General features: G+C 43.7%; 2 protein-coding genes across 5 annotated transcripts; one reads left to right on the top strand and one right to left on the bottom strand.

The window, feature by feature from the left end:
• The first annotated feature begins 282 nt into the window (after positions 1–282).
• On the top strand, positions 283–6982 carry LOC117833489 (uncharacterized). Of its 4 annotated transcripts, none has more exons than XM_034713001.2 (18): positions 283–454; positions 1641–1736; positions 1835–1936; positions 2029–2153; positions 2234–2500; positions 2646–2818; positions 3468–3511; positions 3863–3943; positions 4057–4155; positions 4238–4362; positions 4436–4699; positions 5004–5137; positions 5221–5301; positions 5386–5567; positions 5890–6004; positions 6131–6314; positions 6400–6510; positions 6623–6982. In XM_034713001.2, the coding sequence occupies exons 2-18, from the start codon at positions 1652–1654 to the stop codon at positions 6746–6748; spliced, it is 2298 nt and encodes a 765-aa protein (XP_034568892.1). In that variant the 5' UTR covers positions 283–454; positions 1641–1651; the 3' UTR covers positions 6749–6982. The 4 variants fall into 4 exon arrangements, with proteins under 4 accessions (XP_034568892.1, XP_034568893.1, XP_034568891.1 ...); XM_034713002.2 differs by having other exon boundaries at positions 284–454; positions 4027–4155; positions 5473–5567; XM_034713000.2 differs by having other exon boundaries at positions 285–454; positions 4027–4155.
• Positions 6983–13049: 6067 nt separating this feature from the next.
• LOC117833612 (indole-2-monooxygenase) lies at positions 13050–14972 on the bottom strand. The gene is made up of 2 exons (XM_034713179.1): positions 13968–14972; positions 13050–13893 (listed from the first exon to the last, which is right to left on the bottom strand). The coding sequence occupies exons 1-2, from the start codon at positions 14868–14870 to the stop codon at positions 13279–13281; spliced, it is 1518 nt and encodes a 505-aa protein (XP_034569070.1). The 5' UTR covers positions 14871–14972; the 3' UTR covers positions 13050–13278.
• Positions 14973–17217: the final 2245 nt, after the last annotated feature.

Here is a 17217-nt window from a genome sequence, read left to right as displayed (position 1 = left end):
TTATATACATGGTATTAGGGTTGGGGCCACCCGTCAGATATTGAAGCAGGTCTGGTCGGTTTGCGGGTACGGATATTATTTTTTCACGCCCGTGAGTAAATATCCATTGGGTCTAGGATCACGCCCGCGCCCGTACCCGTGGGCACAGAGTTAGACCCGTATCCGTGCCCATCGGGTTTCATATCCGCGGGTTGCGGGTATTTTCTACCCGTTTTGCTATCTTGACTCCCGAGTGCGCCGCACCCCCAACCCCAAACCCCAATGCCGGATCGACCCCCGAGTCCGCCTCCGCGGCGGCGCGGCGCTGCCGGGCGCCGGGCGCCCGCGCCCCTCGCCCCCCTCACCCTGTCTCCCGCGAGCGGCCGTCCGCGCCCGTCGCCCACGAGCGCCGCCGGCCGCTCCTGCTCCCCTCGCCCGCGAGCGCCCTCTAAGGCCTTCTAAGGCCGGACACCAGGTACGTGCATCACCCTCATCCCTTCCCTCCCTCTCGTTTGACTTCAGGCACCTTAAACCCTAGATATGATCTAAAAATTCTTGCGGTGGGAGAGGGGAATGCCGAAATCCAGTTTTGTGCCCCACCTCTTGTGGTATGAGGGTGTAGTGGTGTTTTTTCTTGGTACATCCAGCCGATTACATGCGTCATCTAATTGGAACTTTACTTCATCGGGTCGACTTCTTTCAACGAGATCGCTTGATTGGGTGGTACAATATTGCTGTTATAATTCTAAAAGATATTGATCTTCAAGCATACAGTGTTTCTTTAGAAACCCCCTTAAAGAATCTAGTACGATTTCTAATCAACGAGCAGCGCTACTAGAGTAACAGCAGCACATGGAATTCTGAAAAAATATCACCAACTTATCTTAAAGTATAACATGGAATATTGTGCAGTTTCAGATTAGTTCCATAGTGTTCCTTTTTTTAATTATGAAGAACTTGACTGCTTCTTTGGTGCCTTTTGTATGCCTGGTCTAGACTGACTAAGTGGTAGAAGAGAACATGTTACATACCTTCCAATTGGAAGGTTACATACCTTCCAATTGGAAGGTGAAGCTAGGTTTGACTAGTCACTACCTTAACCTGCACCCCAAAAAAAAATACGAGGCTTAATTGAGCTCTTTTCTTTCAGTTGTGTTTGTGGTAACAGCCTTTGCTCCAAGATGATAGCATAAATGTATGTTTGGGGAACATACTTGGCACTTGAAATACAGTTGGACACAACCTAAGGAATAGGCTTATACATCAGGTGTGACATTGCACTGTCCTTGTCATGTCAGCACTCCATGCTATAGCTGATAGTTGAGTTGAGCTAACAGTGGCAGAACTTCATGTCACACGCACAGTTTTTGCAAACTCCATAAGACATATACAGTAACAACTAGCTAATATTTATGAACAATCAATCTATCTACTTGTTGGCCATGCGCAATTTAGATGCAAGCTCTGCTACTGCTAAGAAATTATGCTTTTTGGCTACCTTCTTGGTGTTTCAGGCAACCAAGGATCAGCAACCCTGACATAATGCCATTATTCGCGTTCCTGATTAGTTGCTCGGTTATAGTTTTATATTGTTGCTTCACTGCTTATGACCCCACATTTTGCCCCTTTGTTTTTATTTCTAAAAGAAAGTTCTGCTTCAGGCTTGAAAAATATGCGGAAAGCTAAGAGGGGCGGTGGTGATCTCCCTAGAAGCTTTCATAAGAATAGTAGAGCCTTCAAGAATGAGTGGATCTCAGGTCTGCTAGATCTTTTCCTCTTTTCTGCTACACCCCCGGCGTTTTCACAGTTTATATGATTATTCACAGCTGCTTTATGTTTTATTTTCTTCAACTAGGTGACCTCCTTTGGGACTCTAAGCAAGATGTTTGGACTGGGCTCAGTGATGGGCTGAAATCATATTTGTCTAAAAGTGTTGCTTCTATTATTTTGTTCAATGGTGATTACATACGCTTAGTCTTCTCAGTTTTCTAACAAGTATATATTGAAATGCCACCAGTTATAAATGATTTAACTTGCGATCTTCTGTAGGAGATAGAATCTTATTTTCATGCTCAGGCATAGCTATGGAACACCAGTTTTTTACAAAGTTTTTGACTACTGCAACTCTGGTTAGAGCTCTTAATGCTACGACCAAACACCATGATGACTTAAAGGTTGGTGGTGACAGTCATCCTTTACTAATTTGTTTACTTCTGATCATTGTGTGCTCATTTCTTGCTTTGTCATTTCTTAGATTCAAGTGTGCCTTGACGGCACCAAACTGTATGATGGGTATATGGCTGAATATGATTTGGATAATGACTTTGCTGTTGTTGAAGTCTATAATGTCCGTGATGTTCAGGTTGGATCTTTCCAAAGTGCACTGGAAAGTCTGCCCCATGGTGAGGTATTAGCTGTAGGGCGTGACACCTCTGGCGAAATAATGGTCGAGACTGTGGAGTTGAATGGCGATTCAAGGGTATCTGAGGGTGATAGAGATCTTTATTGTAAAATCTCAAAGGTACACTTGCATGATGATATGAGCATTTCATTCTATTTTTCTGTTATGCATGGAGGCAACAAAAATGATTTCTTGTTTATATTTAACTCTCTGTACAACTTCATTTTGTTCAAATGTAACCCGTGTTGCTTGTTTTATTTATTAGCCTTGGGAAGGTGGGCCGCTTCTTTCTGTTGATGGGGATATGGTTGGCATGAACCTTTTTTTGACCAATAGAAGAGCCATTTTTCTACCATGGGGCACAACTCTCAAGCATTACTTGACATTCGTGCAAAAGAAGACTGGTCTTGCACAATCAAAAAAAATGAAGGTTCACAGGTATGTCTATTTAATGCATGCCGTTTATTAGTTTACCTACTCTATTCTACCTTAGCTCTTCTCCTAAAAGAGCTTATAAGGTAAGCCCTTTTGCGTGCCAAACAACATATGTATGCAATAATCTAGATCATTTGCTGCCAATGTACAAAATAGCGGGCTATGAGATTTAGCGTAGAGCTGTGCTTAACCGCTATAGCTCCGCTATAGCCCGCTAATTAGTACAACACTGTTGTAGTGGCAGTTAGCATCAAACGCTATAGCACCGCTATAGCCCGCTATTTCGTACATTGTTTGCTGCTATTCCTTAGCCTATGCCTATTTGCCATCTGCGCTTTGCAGTCCTCAGTGTTTACCAATCAAAATATTTACTGACCTCTGGCATGTATCACAGATTCACAGTTGTCCTGTACTATGTTTGTCTTATTTCTTGTGCCAATGTTGAAAACTGTATGTTAATCTTGTTGGAAAGTGCATTATGATCATGTTTTCATGAAACATTTTCCGCACGACTTCTCCTCATTTCTCTATCTTGTTCCTTGCCTATGATTCTACCCACATAGTTTCTGGCACCATTTGGTGTATAAGTGCACTGGTTTGATCCATTTTACTTTTTGATTAGTAGTCAACTAGTCATTTTTATGTTCTGCAGGCCTGGAGCATCCATAGGTGAGAAATCTAACAGCCATCCAGAAGGTGAGCACACAGGCACTCCTCAAAACTGCTTAACATCGTATTATTATGCAAATTGTTGCAGTTTGTAATGGTACCTATTTAGAAGCAGTGCAAGTTTAGCGTTTACATTTGTACATCAACTAGTCCGGCCCTTTCACTTGTACTCTCATATTGTTGGATCTTATTAGTTAACATATGTACACTATGGGTATGTTCATGCACGCTGACTTCTAATGCTAATTGTTGCTCAGGCTGTTATCATGATATAACTAATGTTACATGCTATTGTTATGCGCAGAGTTTATGCGAATTTACTTTCTGTGTATAGTATTAGTATATGTCAGTGCTGATCACTTGACCTTGTTGCACCAGTACATGGAGATTTTCTCAACCAGGAACAGTTAGATCTAGACTCCATGGGTTACCCTAAGTTACCATCCTCCATGTTAGGAGGTGAGTCAGTGCTTCTAAAATTTGCTGATCTTTTACAGCTCTCATGTACCACTAACAACTTATTGTACAATGTATTTATCCAGCTGGCATGATCTTGGTTAATTCTTTTGAAGACCCTTTTGGCGACATACATGGTGAAGGTGTCTGGAGAAAATTCAGCAAAAGGGCTTCTATCCTAAATCGCAATGTTGTCGCACTGGCTTCATTCAATGGTGAGTTTACAACAATGTGACATTTACTATTTCATCTTTGTTTCAATTACAACTAGCAGGTAACCAGAATCATGGCATGCAGGAGAAAAAAGGTTTTTTGCATGCACAGGTTTTTTTATTGAATGGAATGGATCTAAGATGATTTTGACATCAGCAAGCTTGGTTAGAGATTCTGGCAATGAGAACAAGATTGATGAAAACTTGAGGGTTGGTGTTCATTGTTTTGTGTCTGATGTTCTTCTAAGGTGTTGTTTAAGTCTGATCACTGTATTATTTGCAGATTGAAGTGTTGCTTAACAACCAATGCAAAGAAGCGAAGTTAGAGCATTGCAATCTACATTACGACATTGCTCTAGTCAGTGTCAAGTACCGTGCTCTTCGTCCATTAAATACGAGCTTTGATTGGGAGTCAAGTTCTAGAGTAGCGGCTGTAGGGCGTTGCTTCAAATCAGGCACATTAATGGCTACTAGTGGTCGTCTAGTTCCTTGGACAGGCACACTTGACTGTGAGTTCCTCACACGTTCCACATGTAAAATCACTAAGGTAATAATTCTGTTTTCTTCTATTAGGTGTAATTTGACTGTCTAAAAGAGAGCTTTGACTGTAAATTCCCGTCATTATTTTGCTTACAATTAAAATATAGTCATGGTAAAGTACTTTGGAATATGAATCTAACGGTATCATTTGATGAAACCTAGATAATATTGGATTAATCAATTGTCAAAGCTTGAAATTGGACAGACTCTGCTTTGTGTTTCTGAACAAAGGAAGCATATAGTTGCATTGGAATGAATTAGCTAGCAATGTTTTGAATAGAAATCACAACTTATTTATGTTAACTTGCTAGGCTGGGATTGGAGGCCCTCTTGTTAATCTTGATGGCTATGTTGTTGGCATGAACTTCTATGACACAAGAATTGGAACTCCTTTCCTGTTATGGGAAGTGATCTGCAAGATTCTAGCATCGTTTGAGACAAAAAGGTATTAGCATTGTTCATGTCAGTATTCTAGCATTGTTCTTTTTTGGAGCATTTTAAGAAGCTTGCTGAAGCATAATCTGACAGTGAATCTGGTGGTGATATTGGCAATGCCTCTGGTGCGTGTTTCTGGAAAATGCCAAGAGATGTCAAAAATAAGGTTAACAGGTTGGTATTCCGATCCATGTTGGTATTTATTAGGCTGAAGTTAAGTTTTGGATGTATAAATTATTTCATTGAAATGAATTGCAGGTGGCTTGTGCCCAAGCCACGCTGGTGCTATCCTGAAGATGTTGAATCTGAAGATGATGATAAGTTAGCTTTTGATCATATTGGCAGGCTTCAATACAGTTACCATTTGGGATGGAAAGTCAAGCTCCTTGGTCTCACAATCCCCATATCGGTTCCGATTATTGAAGCTAAATCCACTGATGGTTAGTAATTTGTCTTCATGAACCTTTTGCCAACAATCCTGTTGACTGTTGTGCTGACTGGTGTCTCTCCCTGATCCAGTATTGCAGCTATCATATTCATCTGCTTATGTTGGTTGACTCCGTCCAGCAAATTTTCCAGTATTTTTCATATGCAGTGCTTTACCCCCACTTATTTTTGATATGCAGTCATTTCATAGTTTAGGACCTAAATCTGACAAACATTTTCTTATTATTAATGATTCTTTTTCTAGATGTGCATGTATCGTAAACCTGGTTGGTCAATCTGATATACCCTTTTAATCGACAATTTCATTTGTTACAGAGCCTGGAGTTGATCCTTTTGCACAAAGAAAGCAAAAGAAGAAGCGGGTAGAAAAGCAAGGAAAAAACAGACTAGAGAACTTAAAGAAAGCTGCAAAAGTTGGTGCTTTGCCAAGGTTGTAATCCTTCACTCACCTACTGCTTACCCCTCCCTCCTATGAATTCCTTTTTGTACCAGTAAGGAACCTTGAGAATTATGCAGTATAGTCATCTAACAGCTCTCCAATATATTTTGTGTGCAGTCATATACAACTTGCTGCAAAGTCCTTGCCCATCACAGGAACTGAAGCTGATCTTCCGAAAAAATCTAGAAAAGAGGATCTTGAGAATGTTGCTGGCATGGGATCCGCAACAGCAAGTGGTGGGAAGTTTGATGAGAAGTTGCCTGGCGCGAAACCTCCAAAGCATCCTGGCAAACATAGAAAGGTTTTTATATCTTAATGGCTTTGATTTCTGAGTCTGCCTTTGTAGGCTGAATTTGTGCACTAGCTGAATCATGTCGTTTCTGCAGTTTCTCCCAGTTGCTGAAGGGAAGGGAATGGGCAACCTGGGGAAACAGCAGAATGACAAAATCCTGGAGTCTCTACTTGCCAGAAACTCTGAACAGCTTGATGTTGGCAAGGCAAGTTCCAGGATTCAATGGAGTACATTAAATTGTGTTTTGCCCACCATCATTGGCACTGCTTGTTCTGTTTCAGTGAGCTAACAGCATCTGTGAACATTTTTGTAAGCAGGCAATCACAATGTACAAGGTGAAGAAGGAAAAGCAAAGAAGGAAAGATAGAGAGATGTCCTCGAAATCTGATAAGCTCAAGCCCCAGAAGAAACCTTTCAAGAAATCATCTAAGAAAACGGCTTAGGTCCACATCTTTCTTGTGACTTGTTTTTGGAGGTGACCACAGTTTTGAAGGCTCAAGGAGACCTGTTGCATCTTGCTATTGTATTTGTCCGGTTTGAATCTATGGGAGAAATATTGTTGTTCCTTTTACTGGTTATGAGTTTTGACATAGGCCTGAATGATGATATAACAAGATCACAAATCTCTGTTATGCTGCCCTGCTATGTGCTTATTATATTTTCAAATTTTGTTTGGATGTGGTTTGCAAGTCATCTGTATTGATTCCTGAAACCCATTCCAAAGGATGTCCTGGCAATGGACAAACTGTTTTGTGTGATTGGTTCTCCAGTGACAATCTGATGCTTGGTTCTCAAGTGCCAATCTGAATCATCGGATAACCTGATCCATGTGTCATCGTTTGCAGTTGTATTGATATGCTTTGCTCACCCAGCAGCATTAGTGTTGTTGAAATTTGAATGGCTTGGCAAATGGCAACCATAACAGCCTCACGTGATCTGTCTGAAGTATAGATCATCTATGATCTCTAATTTTGTATGTGATTGCCTTTAATATAAATTTACGTGCGATAGCAATAAATTTGGTAATCAACAATTTTAGTTTCTATAGATAAAAAAAAGTAATCAAATTTCTAAGATAGAGGAAGGCTTGCCGTTTGTGACAATGAATAAAATGTTAGGAGACCACCAAATGCAAATTGAGACGATGAGCACCTTGACGCCGAGCTTACTGGTATGTGACGAGAGGCCCGGCCTGGAGTGGCCTCGCATTTTCACAGGTCTGGAAGGCTGTTGGGCTCAGGCCTTGTTGCCCTCAAATCCGTCTGTTGCACCCGGATTTTTTTTATTTTCAGATTTTTACAATATAATTGTTGTGACAAAAAATTGCAAATTTATACATATATAGCCATTCAATACCTTACAGCCATTTGAATCTGTGGTATGTCCCTTCTCTACGCAGCGCATCTTTAAAAATTCATAACTTTTTTATATTAACTCGGATGAAAATAAAATTCATATGAAGATGATAGAGTTTGACGAGATCTACAACTCTTCGGTTCACAACTTTGTTTAGATGAGATCACAAGTCTGATATGATCCCAAGAATGAAATCCACTCAGCTAGTTAACTTTGTTTTGAAAAAGCAGCAAACGGATCCATCGATCCCTGTTTCCCTCATCATTCTGCATGGTGCGTAGTTGGCGAATAATGTGAATTTTTTTATCTTTGTTATCTTTATTTTTATAAAAACCAGAGAAAATATATTATTGCAGTAGCACACTTATAAAGAGGCTCTCCAAAGAGGAGCCAGTTACAGATTGGACCCAAACAAGATAGGCCACAAAGTATGGAAGCAAACCGACAACGTCGCCGCTGAGGCTGCCAAGAAGCTCGCCGGCGAGGGCCACCGGAGGTGTCAGCCTCACCATGGACCTATGAAGACGCTTGGGGCCGATGTGAAGAGTCCTCACAAGGAGGATTGAAGTGGATGAAGAAGCCGTCAGTGAAGAACGTTGCCGGCGACCCAAAGACGAGGATGAAGACAACACCGATGGGAAGGAGACAACTTAATCAGAGTCGTGGAAGGCTCATAGCACAACGGGCAATGGAGGCCCGCAAGGACCAGAAGAGGGAGACACACAAGTCTCTGCAATAGGAGGTTGGGCAATGCGGAGGCATGACCGAAGCTACTCGGAAGCAACGGAGACACCGACGGACTGAGGGAGACCTGATCTGAAGTGCAAACAGATGAAATTGCCTAAGAAGCCAAAGGATCGAACGAATCCACCTAGGCTCTGGCATGATTTTAGGTGATAGGGACGAGTTCCACCAAGAACACGGTGGAGACAAACAGATTGGGCTAGCGGGGTAGGGAATTTATTTTACTCCGTACCTGAGCAGCTCCAACAAAAGAAGCACCAGCGGGGACCTCACCGGCGAAGGTGAGTGAAAGTGCACATGACCTCCCGAAGTGGGTTTTGTGTGATTGATGACAAAATGCTTGAAAACCTAATGTTTTATCAAGTGATGGACATGCGTTAATCCAAGCATGACGATCATGGTGATTGGAAGCCTCCAAAAAGGAAGATAAAGGACTCTTCAAAAGAGGCTTTTCTAAAATTTCGTTTTAGAACCTCTTCTGATATAGCACTGATTGTTTTTATCCTTACGAGATAGGTGATTCTTCAGGCTAACCTCACAACAGGAAGGTGATTAGTTTAGAAGGATCATACATTCAAGCAAACCCTAAAGTTGATTATTCACAGTAAGTTTGGAAGTAGCCAGCAGAAACCTGCTATTGTTTTTGTTAGAAAAAAAACTGCTACTGTTTCATGCTTTCGTCATTGATTTTGCTTGCAGTTGTTTTTCACAAACTGATCGAAGAACATATGAGTGAGATTCATGAACCAACGAACTTTCTTTGCACAGTATGTTTCCATATAGTGGTCCTCTGCTTCGTAGAGTCGTAGCTGAACATCGTAAGGAATCCACTACAGTTCTCGCCTGTACTGTACACTGGTTCAATGGCGGTTGCAACAACGTGGAAGCTTGTCAGTGGTGTTTTCCTGATGCCGCTCATTTGCAATTTTGTTACGCAGTCACCTGGTATGTGCATAACAAAAATCTCTCAGCACTGGTGTCTCTCTTCACATCTCAGATTCTTATGCACGCAAGGGTAAAAAAAAGCTTGCTTTGTCTCATTTATGTAATCTACATATTCCCTAATTTGCACACTAAATGGATTGATGCATATAAATACTAAAAATACAAGGTTTTTTTTATCTTCCCCTACTTTGAAGTGCAATTGTGTTTTTACCCTTATATTTTTAATTTTGTGATTTTGCCCTCAACTATTCACAACTGCACTCTAATAGTTAACGATTTTCTCAAGGGAAGCTCATGCCTCATTCTAAAATTATCAATATCTATAATTTTACTTTTTTTCTAGAATACGCAAAAGAGCTGCGCATCATTCAATTAAGAGGAAGTTAATACAAAGTTTGTACAACGCGGGCCGTTAACCGGGCACTCGCACACGGTATTGGAAATAGACAGGGATTACATATGCTAAAGGGGGTGTCTAGGAGCTGAATTTAAGACATAAGAGTCGTAACGCTAGCTAGAGGTCAGGGGGCTTCCAACCAAAGGCTTCCATGTTCGGGCACCACTCTGAGTCCAAAGCGACGCTTCTTCGGCAATGAGCTGCAGGAGTTGTTGCGGCGTTCTAGCAACGGTAGTGGCAAAGGCCCGGCCGTTCCTTTCTTTCCATAACTGCCAGTAGACCAGCATGACAGTAGAATCTAGGCCTTTAGCTTTGACGCTGGTCATATTGGCACGAATAGAGAGCCACCAATCGATCAAGTTGGAATCCGCGGAGAGGTTCGGTAGCTGGTTGTTAGTTCTTTGTCCAACCTGAAGCCACACCTGACGGGCATAGGCGCAGTGACTGAATAGGTGATCCACCGTTTCAGCAGCTTGGCCACAGAGATTGCACTCGTCAGTGACCTGCAACCCATGTTGTTTGCGCCTTGCGGCGGTCCAGATCCTACCCCTAGCCGTGAGGCAAATGAAGAACTTGACTTTCAAAAGTGCCCAAGCGCGCCACACGGTCCTGAAGATCGGCGAAACAGTGGAGCCGTGGAAGAACATATGGTATGCCGATCGGGCGGAGTATGACCCACAGGTTTCCCAACGCCAGGAGATGACATCCTCGATGCCGATCTGCAAATGGACAGTGGCAACCACATGCCAAAGTTGGACGTACTGCGTGAGGCCGCTGACTGTAGCTCGTCCGACAATGTCGCGAATCCACACCTTGTTTGTCAGGGCAGCCGCTACGGTTCTGGTTCTTCTTATTTTGGGCTTAACCATATCACAAAGGTCTGGTGCGAGGAAGCACGGTGAGGAGTCGCCCAGCCAATTGTCCTCCCAGAAGAGAGCTGCGTTACCATCCCCTAGTTGAACCAGGATCGATGCTTGGAAGACACTGCGTATGTTCTTGTCCCTGTCGAAATCGGTGCTTAATTGGATCCACGGGCGCTGCGTATCCGTTCTTTTTAGCCACATCCAGCGAAGCCGAAGAGCTTGAGAGGAGAGCTTGAGGTCCGGAATCCCCAGGCCCCCAAACCTACATGGCCTGCATGCAGTTGGCCAGGAGATGGCACAGAGCCCCCCCAGCTTTGGTCTTCCCTGCCCAGAGGAAACCCTTTCTACTCTTGTCGATATCTATAATCTTATATCCGTATGGTAATATCTCAGTTTATAGTACCAGTGGTGGATCCAGAACTTGAATCCACCTATGGCGGATTGTGACTACAAATTATTGTAATAAGCATACACAGAACAAGACGCAATGAAATGATTAAAAGTAGACATGGTGTCATACAAGATTTACCACGTGAATGACCCCTCAGATAATTGAAAATATGAAATCAATCATTAAAAGAAAAGGGCAAATATGGAGGAGAAACACTATAGGCCTTGTGCCTCATAACTGATTAAAAAAATGCTGAACAAAGTTAATGAATTTAGCGTGAACAATAATTTAGAAAAGGAAGGCATATTTTTATTTTCAGATTTATTTATATGAATTTAACGATCTCAGAATTCTATCATAATTCTGCTGCATGGCGCTGGCCGCAACTGATTTTTGTACTTATGAGAAGTGAAGTTGCATTGATGTGTTAGAAAAGTAGGTGTGCTTCTACTGAAAATTTACCTGCAATCGATACGTAGCTAATCATGATGATGCTCTACAGAAAATTGGTGGCATCTATAAAATAGTAGTATAGAGCAACATTCATTCTCAGATGGAATGTTAATATAGGAAAATTGGTGGCATCTATAAAACAGAAGTATAGAGAAACAATCGAGCTCGGATGAAATCTGATATACTATAATGTTGATGAAAGTAATATGTATCTCTTACTTTCGTTACTTTATTTCCAAACTCTGAACCAAACAGCACCAAAGTTTACATTAATGTTACCGCTCCAAAGTTTGAACCAAACAGCACCTTGCTTTAGGTGCAATCGAGAACCCTTTTGCTACTGACTGGGAGTACGCTACAACTACTTCCCATGACACAAACCACTATCTATTTCCAAACTCCGTATCATGATGAACCAGTGTATCGAACAGACCACTGGTCACGAATATATGGCCAGGTTCGTTCTAAAAGTAGTTTTCCCGATGCCACTTATTCCAGAACTGAATGCCTCTCATCCCTTGGCATGATCGCTGAACATATCTCTGTTTCTCTTATGCGGTGGTTAAGAAGCAGAAGGGGAACAGAGAGTCTTGACAGTGACTTGAAGCAGTTTGCTCTTAATGCCTTGAGATGAGGCCCAAATCTCCTCCTTCGGCGAGCTGCTATATGTGAGAAGAAAGATGGACAATGTCTGTCTGAGTGGGTGACATATGGTCAATGAAACACTTGCCTTAAGTAAAGGGGAGGACATGTACGAGCTAGTTAACAGAAATAGGAATTGAAGAGCGATGAAATTAGTTACTCATGTGACCTTGGGACTCATTGGGCCAGAAGGTGTGTATTGCATATTTAAACCATGCACATTACACTTTAAATGTCATATGGTCATTTACTTTCACCTTGGAGCAATAATCCTGATTCTAAACAATATGCAATCCAACGCTGCAGCATGACCAAAAATGGATTGGACAACCTTCCCTGCATCTCGATGTGGCCATGCATGCATATATTCTGCATCAAGACATTTTTGCAACGATGTATCTTGATTGGTAGTATCGCCATGCCACGATGAGCTAGAGACAATGTTGAATTTCCATGTTCAGTAATCATCTTGACCTCAATGCTGAGCAACGTAACTGCTCAAACTAAGGGTGCATCGGTGTAGTGTTTGTCCCAGTTGCTAGACACTATCTCAAAGGATTTCCCCTAACGCCGCTTATTCCTACAACTATGTTTCTTGCCAGAGTGTACCACTAGCAGCAGTCTCTTTGGAGTTTCGACCCCGGCGGAAGCTCCCAGTTGAAGTGGTAGATAATTAAGGTTGGCCAGAATGATTTCGAAAGTGGCCTTGGTGAAGGTTTCAGTACCCACAGTACCCACACTCATGTATACTACCCATATACACCACAGGTGAAGGTTTCAGTAGTATATAATTAATCTTGACCGACGGATGTTTTTATACTAGTCATTTTCAAACACAAGTATAGTTTAGTATTATGTACCGTAAAAGAGCTCAGACAATATGTTATAAAACTTATTTGTGAAAGCTCAAGACAAGCACAGGGGATAAATTCCAGAATAGATAAGAACGGAAATTTAAAAGGGTAAAATTTGTTGATGCATGGAAACGTATAGAATGCTTATTACTCAATCGACCGGCCCACATCTCTTTTTTCTAGGAAACTAAGCTCTCATTACTACTCTACGTTGGAACATCAAACCAAGGCACTTATTCTTGTACATAGCAGCTGAGCTTGACTTAGCTATGTTTATTTACAAACAGGTGTTAAATGCGATACAATAATTCAGAAATCTAGACGTGTCCTAAGCCGATCGTGGGATAAGAAGAAGCTTCTCCTTACGGCGCACATCCATCCCATACAACTCTGTCATGTCGATGCCCGTGGACCCCGGCGGAAGCTCCCAGTTAAAGTGGTAGATGAGGTTGGCAAGAATGATTTCGAAAGTGGCGGCGGTGAAGTTTATACCCGGGCACATCCTTCGCCCGGACCCAAACGGCAAGAAACGGAAGTCGTTCCCCTGGAAGTTGGAAGCAGCATCCACGGCTTCTTCCATGAACCGCTCGGGCATGAACTCCTCTGCACTCTCCCAGTAGGTGGTGTCCCTGCCTAGAGCCCACGCGTTGACGATCACACGTGTCCCGGAGGGTATGGTATAGCCCTCCACATCGCATTCGGCCATGGACAAGTGGGGTATCAAAAGAGCCCCCGGCGCGTGCAGCCGCATCGACTCATTCATCACGGCCTTGAGGTAGCTCATGCTGCTCAGGTCTTGTTCGGTGACCAGTTCCTTCCCCTTGGTTGCGCACCCCCTCACCTCAGCTTGAAGCTTGGTCATCGCCTTGGGATTCCGCATCAGCTCAGCCATGGCGTAGTCTAGTGCTATGTAGGTTGTGTCCGTCCCGGCTCCAAACATGTCCTACATGAACATATCGGTCATATGTACCTCTCGTGTGAAATAAAATTGGAGGCCAGTACTCTGCATAAACATACCATCAGTATTGCCTTGACGTTGTCTCTGGTCAGGCCGTACTCTTGTTGAACGGAGAGCAGCACATCGATGAAGTCCTCCTCGTCCTCACCATCGACCGTCTTGCTCTTGTGCTTGTCGATGAGGCTGCCCAAAAGGTCATCCCATATCTTTCTGTGCTTCACAGCCTTGGCCGACACCAAGTCGAACCTCGCCAAGCTCGGGAAATAGTCGTCCAGGTTAAATCCCCCCAGGAGCTTGGCGTTCGTCTCTAGCAGCTCCCGGAACAGCTGGTTCCGACCTTGTTCCCTGGGGAGCCTGCCCGCCACGGCCTGGCACAGGATGTCGTTGGCGAAGAAGCTGAAGAGCTCGCTGACGTCGACCGCCATGCCCATGGCGGCGGCGGCCGTCACCTTGGCTAAAACCAGCTGGACCTCCTGCTCGCGGGCGGCGCGGTTGGACCGGACCTTCGCCGCGGTAAGGAGGTGGGTGGTGATCACCTTCCTGGCCTGGCGCCAGTACTCACCGTATGGGGCGAAGGCGACGTCGGTGCAGCCGTAGAACAGGACGTCGGCCACCGCGGAGCGCGGCCGGGAGGCGAAGACGTGGCCGTGCGTGCACAGGACGGCCTTGGCGGAGCGTGGGGAGGAGACGACGAGCGTTGGCACGGCGCCGAGGCGGAGGAGCATCACGTCGGGCCCGTGCCTCTTGGCGAGGTCGCGGAGGGAGTGGTGGGGAAGGGATCCGATGAGGTGGAGGTGGCCGATGATCGGGAGCTTGAACGGAGGCGACGGTAGCTTCCGGAGCAGCTTCTCTGTTCTGGACCTTGGTGTTGCCAAGTGCACGGCGACGAGGAGGAGGAAGAAGAGGAGGGCTAGGGACTCTGGAGATGCGTGTTCGTAGAGGCGCGCTAGCACTGGAGCCATGGTGGCTGCTGTGCTCAACAGCTTGTGGTACCTTCAAGAGTGCATACATTGTGCTTCCGTTCCATCCATCAGCTGCACACATCGAAAAGTGCAACGTTGACAAAGCACATCTCTCAAAAACCCACAAGTTCTTGATTTGCAACTGCATTTAAGATCCCATGTGCTAACTGCAATGCGACTATTTTTTTTAATTTCCGGACCAGCTTGTTGAACGTTTGACAAAACAAAGGCAGGATAATAGAATTTTCGCATGTGATGGATCGGAGGCCACTGGACACGACCGACAGGGGAGGTGATCACCAGCACCAAGGAAGTGATGAGTGCTGAACAGAATTCTGATGCTTTCGGAATACGATATCCTTCTCGTCAGTGTCTGAGGATCACAATAATTCATTCGACTGACTGCCTTGAAAGATTGATAGCTCCTCCACCTGTGGTTTCTTCTTCTCCCCTCTTCAACTTTTGGTTTTAATATTAGAATTGAACTCTTCAAAAGATGGAGGGAGTCCTTACTAGAAAGATGACCTTTTGCCTAACCTGTTAGTCCCAGTGGAGGGAGGGGGTCTGGCGGGAGCTCAATAGAATGGTGCTGTCACCACCAGCTGCACATCGACAAGTGCAACGTTGACAAGCACATCTCTCGAAAACCCACAAGTTCCTAATCTGCAACTGCATTTAAGGTCCCATGTGCTAACTGGAATGCGACTAAACAAAACATTGGATCCTATCTTTATCCCCTCCTTTAATGGTTGCTCATACTGAAGGTAGTTGGAACATCCTAATGACCAAGATAGTTCAAGGCTTTCCTCAAAATATAACTTACTCTTTATTCACCTTGGAGCAATAATCCTGATTCTAGACAATATGCAATCCAACGCTGCAGCATGACCAAAAATGGATTGGACAACCTTCCCTGCATCTCGATGTGGCCATGCATGCATTCTGCATCAAGACATTTTTGCAACGATGTATCTTGATTGGTAGTAGCGCCATGCCGCGATGAGCTAGAGATAATGTTGAATTTCCATGTTCAGTAATCATCTTGACCTCAATGCTGAGCAACGTAACTGCTCAAACTAATGGTGCATCGGTGTAGTGTTTGTCCCAGTTGCTAGACACTATCTCAAAGGATTTCCCCTAACGCCGCGCATTCCTACAGCTATGTTTCTTGCCAGAGTGTACCACTAGCAGCAGTCTCTTTGGAGTTTGGAGGAACAATTCCGGAGGGAGATTCAGAACAGAACAAACCTCATGGTTTTCCATGCAAACAGAGTTCATTCTTGCTAGGTAGCTGAGTCTTGAAATGTGACATTCGACGAACTGATCAATTTACACAAATCGAATCATGATTTTGTAACCCAGCCAATCAACGACTTCTCATCACGATAGCCTCGTTCTCTTGCAGCTGTAGGTATGGGAACCTCATGCGCCTCACTTCCATATTACTTCCATGTTCATCCTAGCCAACTTCTCATGGCACATTTTGACAGGATGTTAGATTGAATAATTTGAAAAATCAGATACCGTCAAGTTACATCAAAGTTTTGACCGGATGCATGCTACATTGAAAATCTAGCTTATCACCTCTAGCAAATACGAACTAAACAGTAAATCACAATAATAAGTTGTCAAGGGTGATATCAAAGTAGCGGTGTAGAGGAGTCCAGTGTCTCTGAATGTTTCAGAACATGCTACTATGCCTGTAATGGAAGTGCAGGCCGCTGCAAACCACCGTTGCAGTTGCGAAAGGCTTAGCTGCGTAGACCATGAAGCGGTGGTCTAGGAGAAGCATTAAGTGTGCTTAAACGGTTGTGCCACCAAAGAGGCAGAGGAAGCATATGATGATCACCAGCAGCTTATCTGTGGAAACCCAAGCAAGCATTTTCATTTGTTTCGAACGAGGTTTTCCCGATGCCTCTCAATCTCACTCATCTACGCTCATCACTGCTTGCTTACCCATGCTAGCAAGGGTATGGGGACTTGGCTCTCGATATATAATGTAGCCTATTGTTACCATGTCTTCATGTAATTTTTAGCAATGCATTGATAGTCATAAGTTGTATGTACTGAAAATCTGAATAAATAGTGCCAACTGATTTATGTACTAGCTAGGGACGAGCAATTGTATAGTGATAGACGTGTCAGACGAGCAGTGGTCTTTAATTTTTAACTCACTGTTAGTTGCGGTCAATTTGAGGACATTTGTATTAAGGTAGCAAGTTTATTAAGAACCACACCAGTTCTCTATCTCTGCCAGTCAGTGCATAAACTGCATATGAATGGATCAACTGTGACTTTTAGGAGTTGAGTCACATGCTTCACTGTTTCCATGCTCATGGGCGCTTTT

The sequence above is a fragment of the Setaria viridis genome, chromosome 8, assembly GCF_005286985.2.
Source record: "Setaria viridis chromosome 8, Setaria_viridis_v4.0, whole genome shotgun sequence".
In the NCBI taxonomy this organism is placed as follows: Eukaryota; Viridiplantae; Streptophyta; class Magnoliopsida; order Poales; family Poaceae; genus Setaria; species Setaria viridis.
This window is presented reverse-complemented; position numbering and strand designations above follow the sequence as displayed.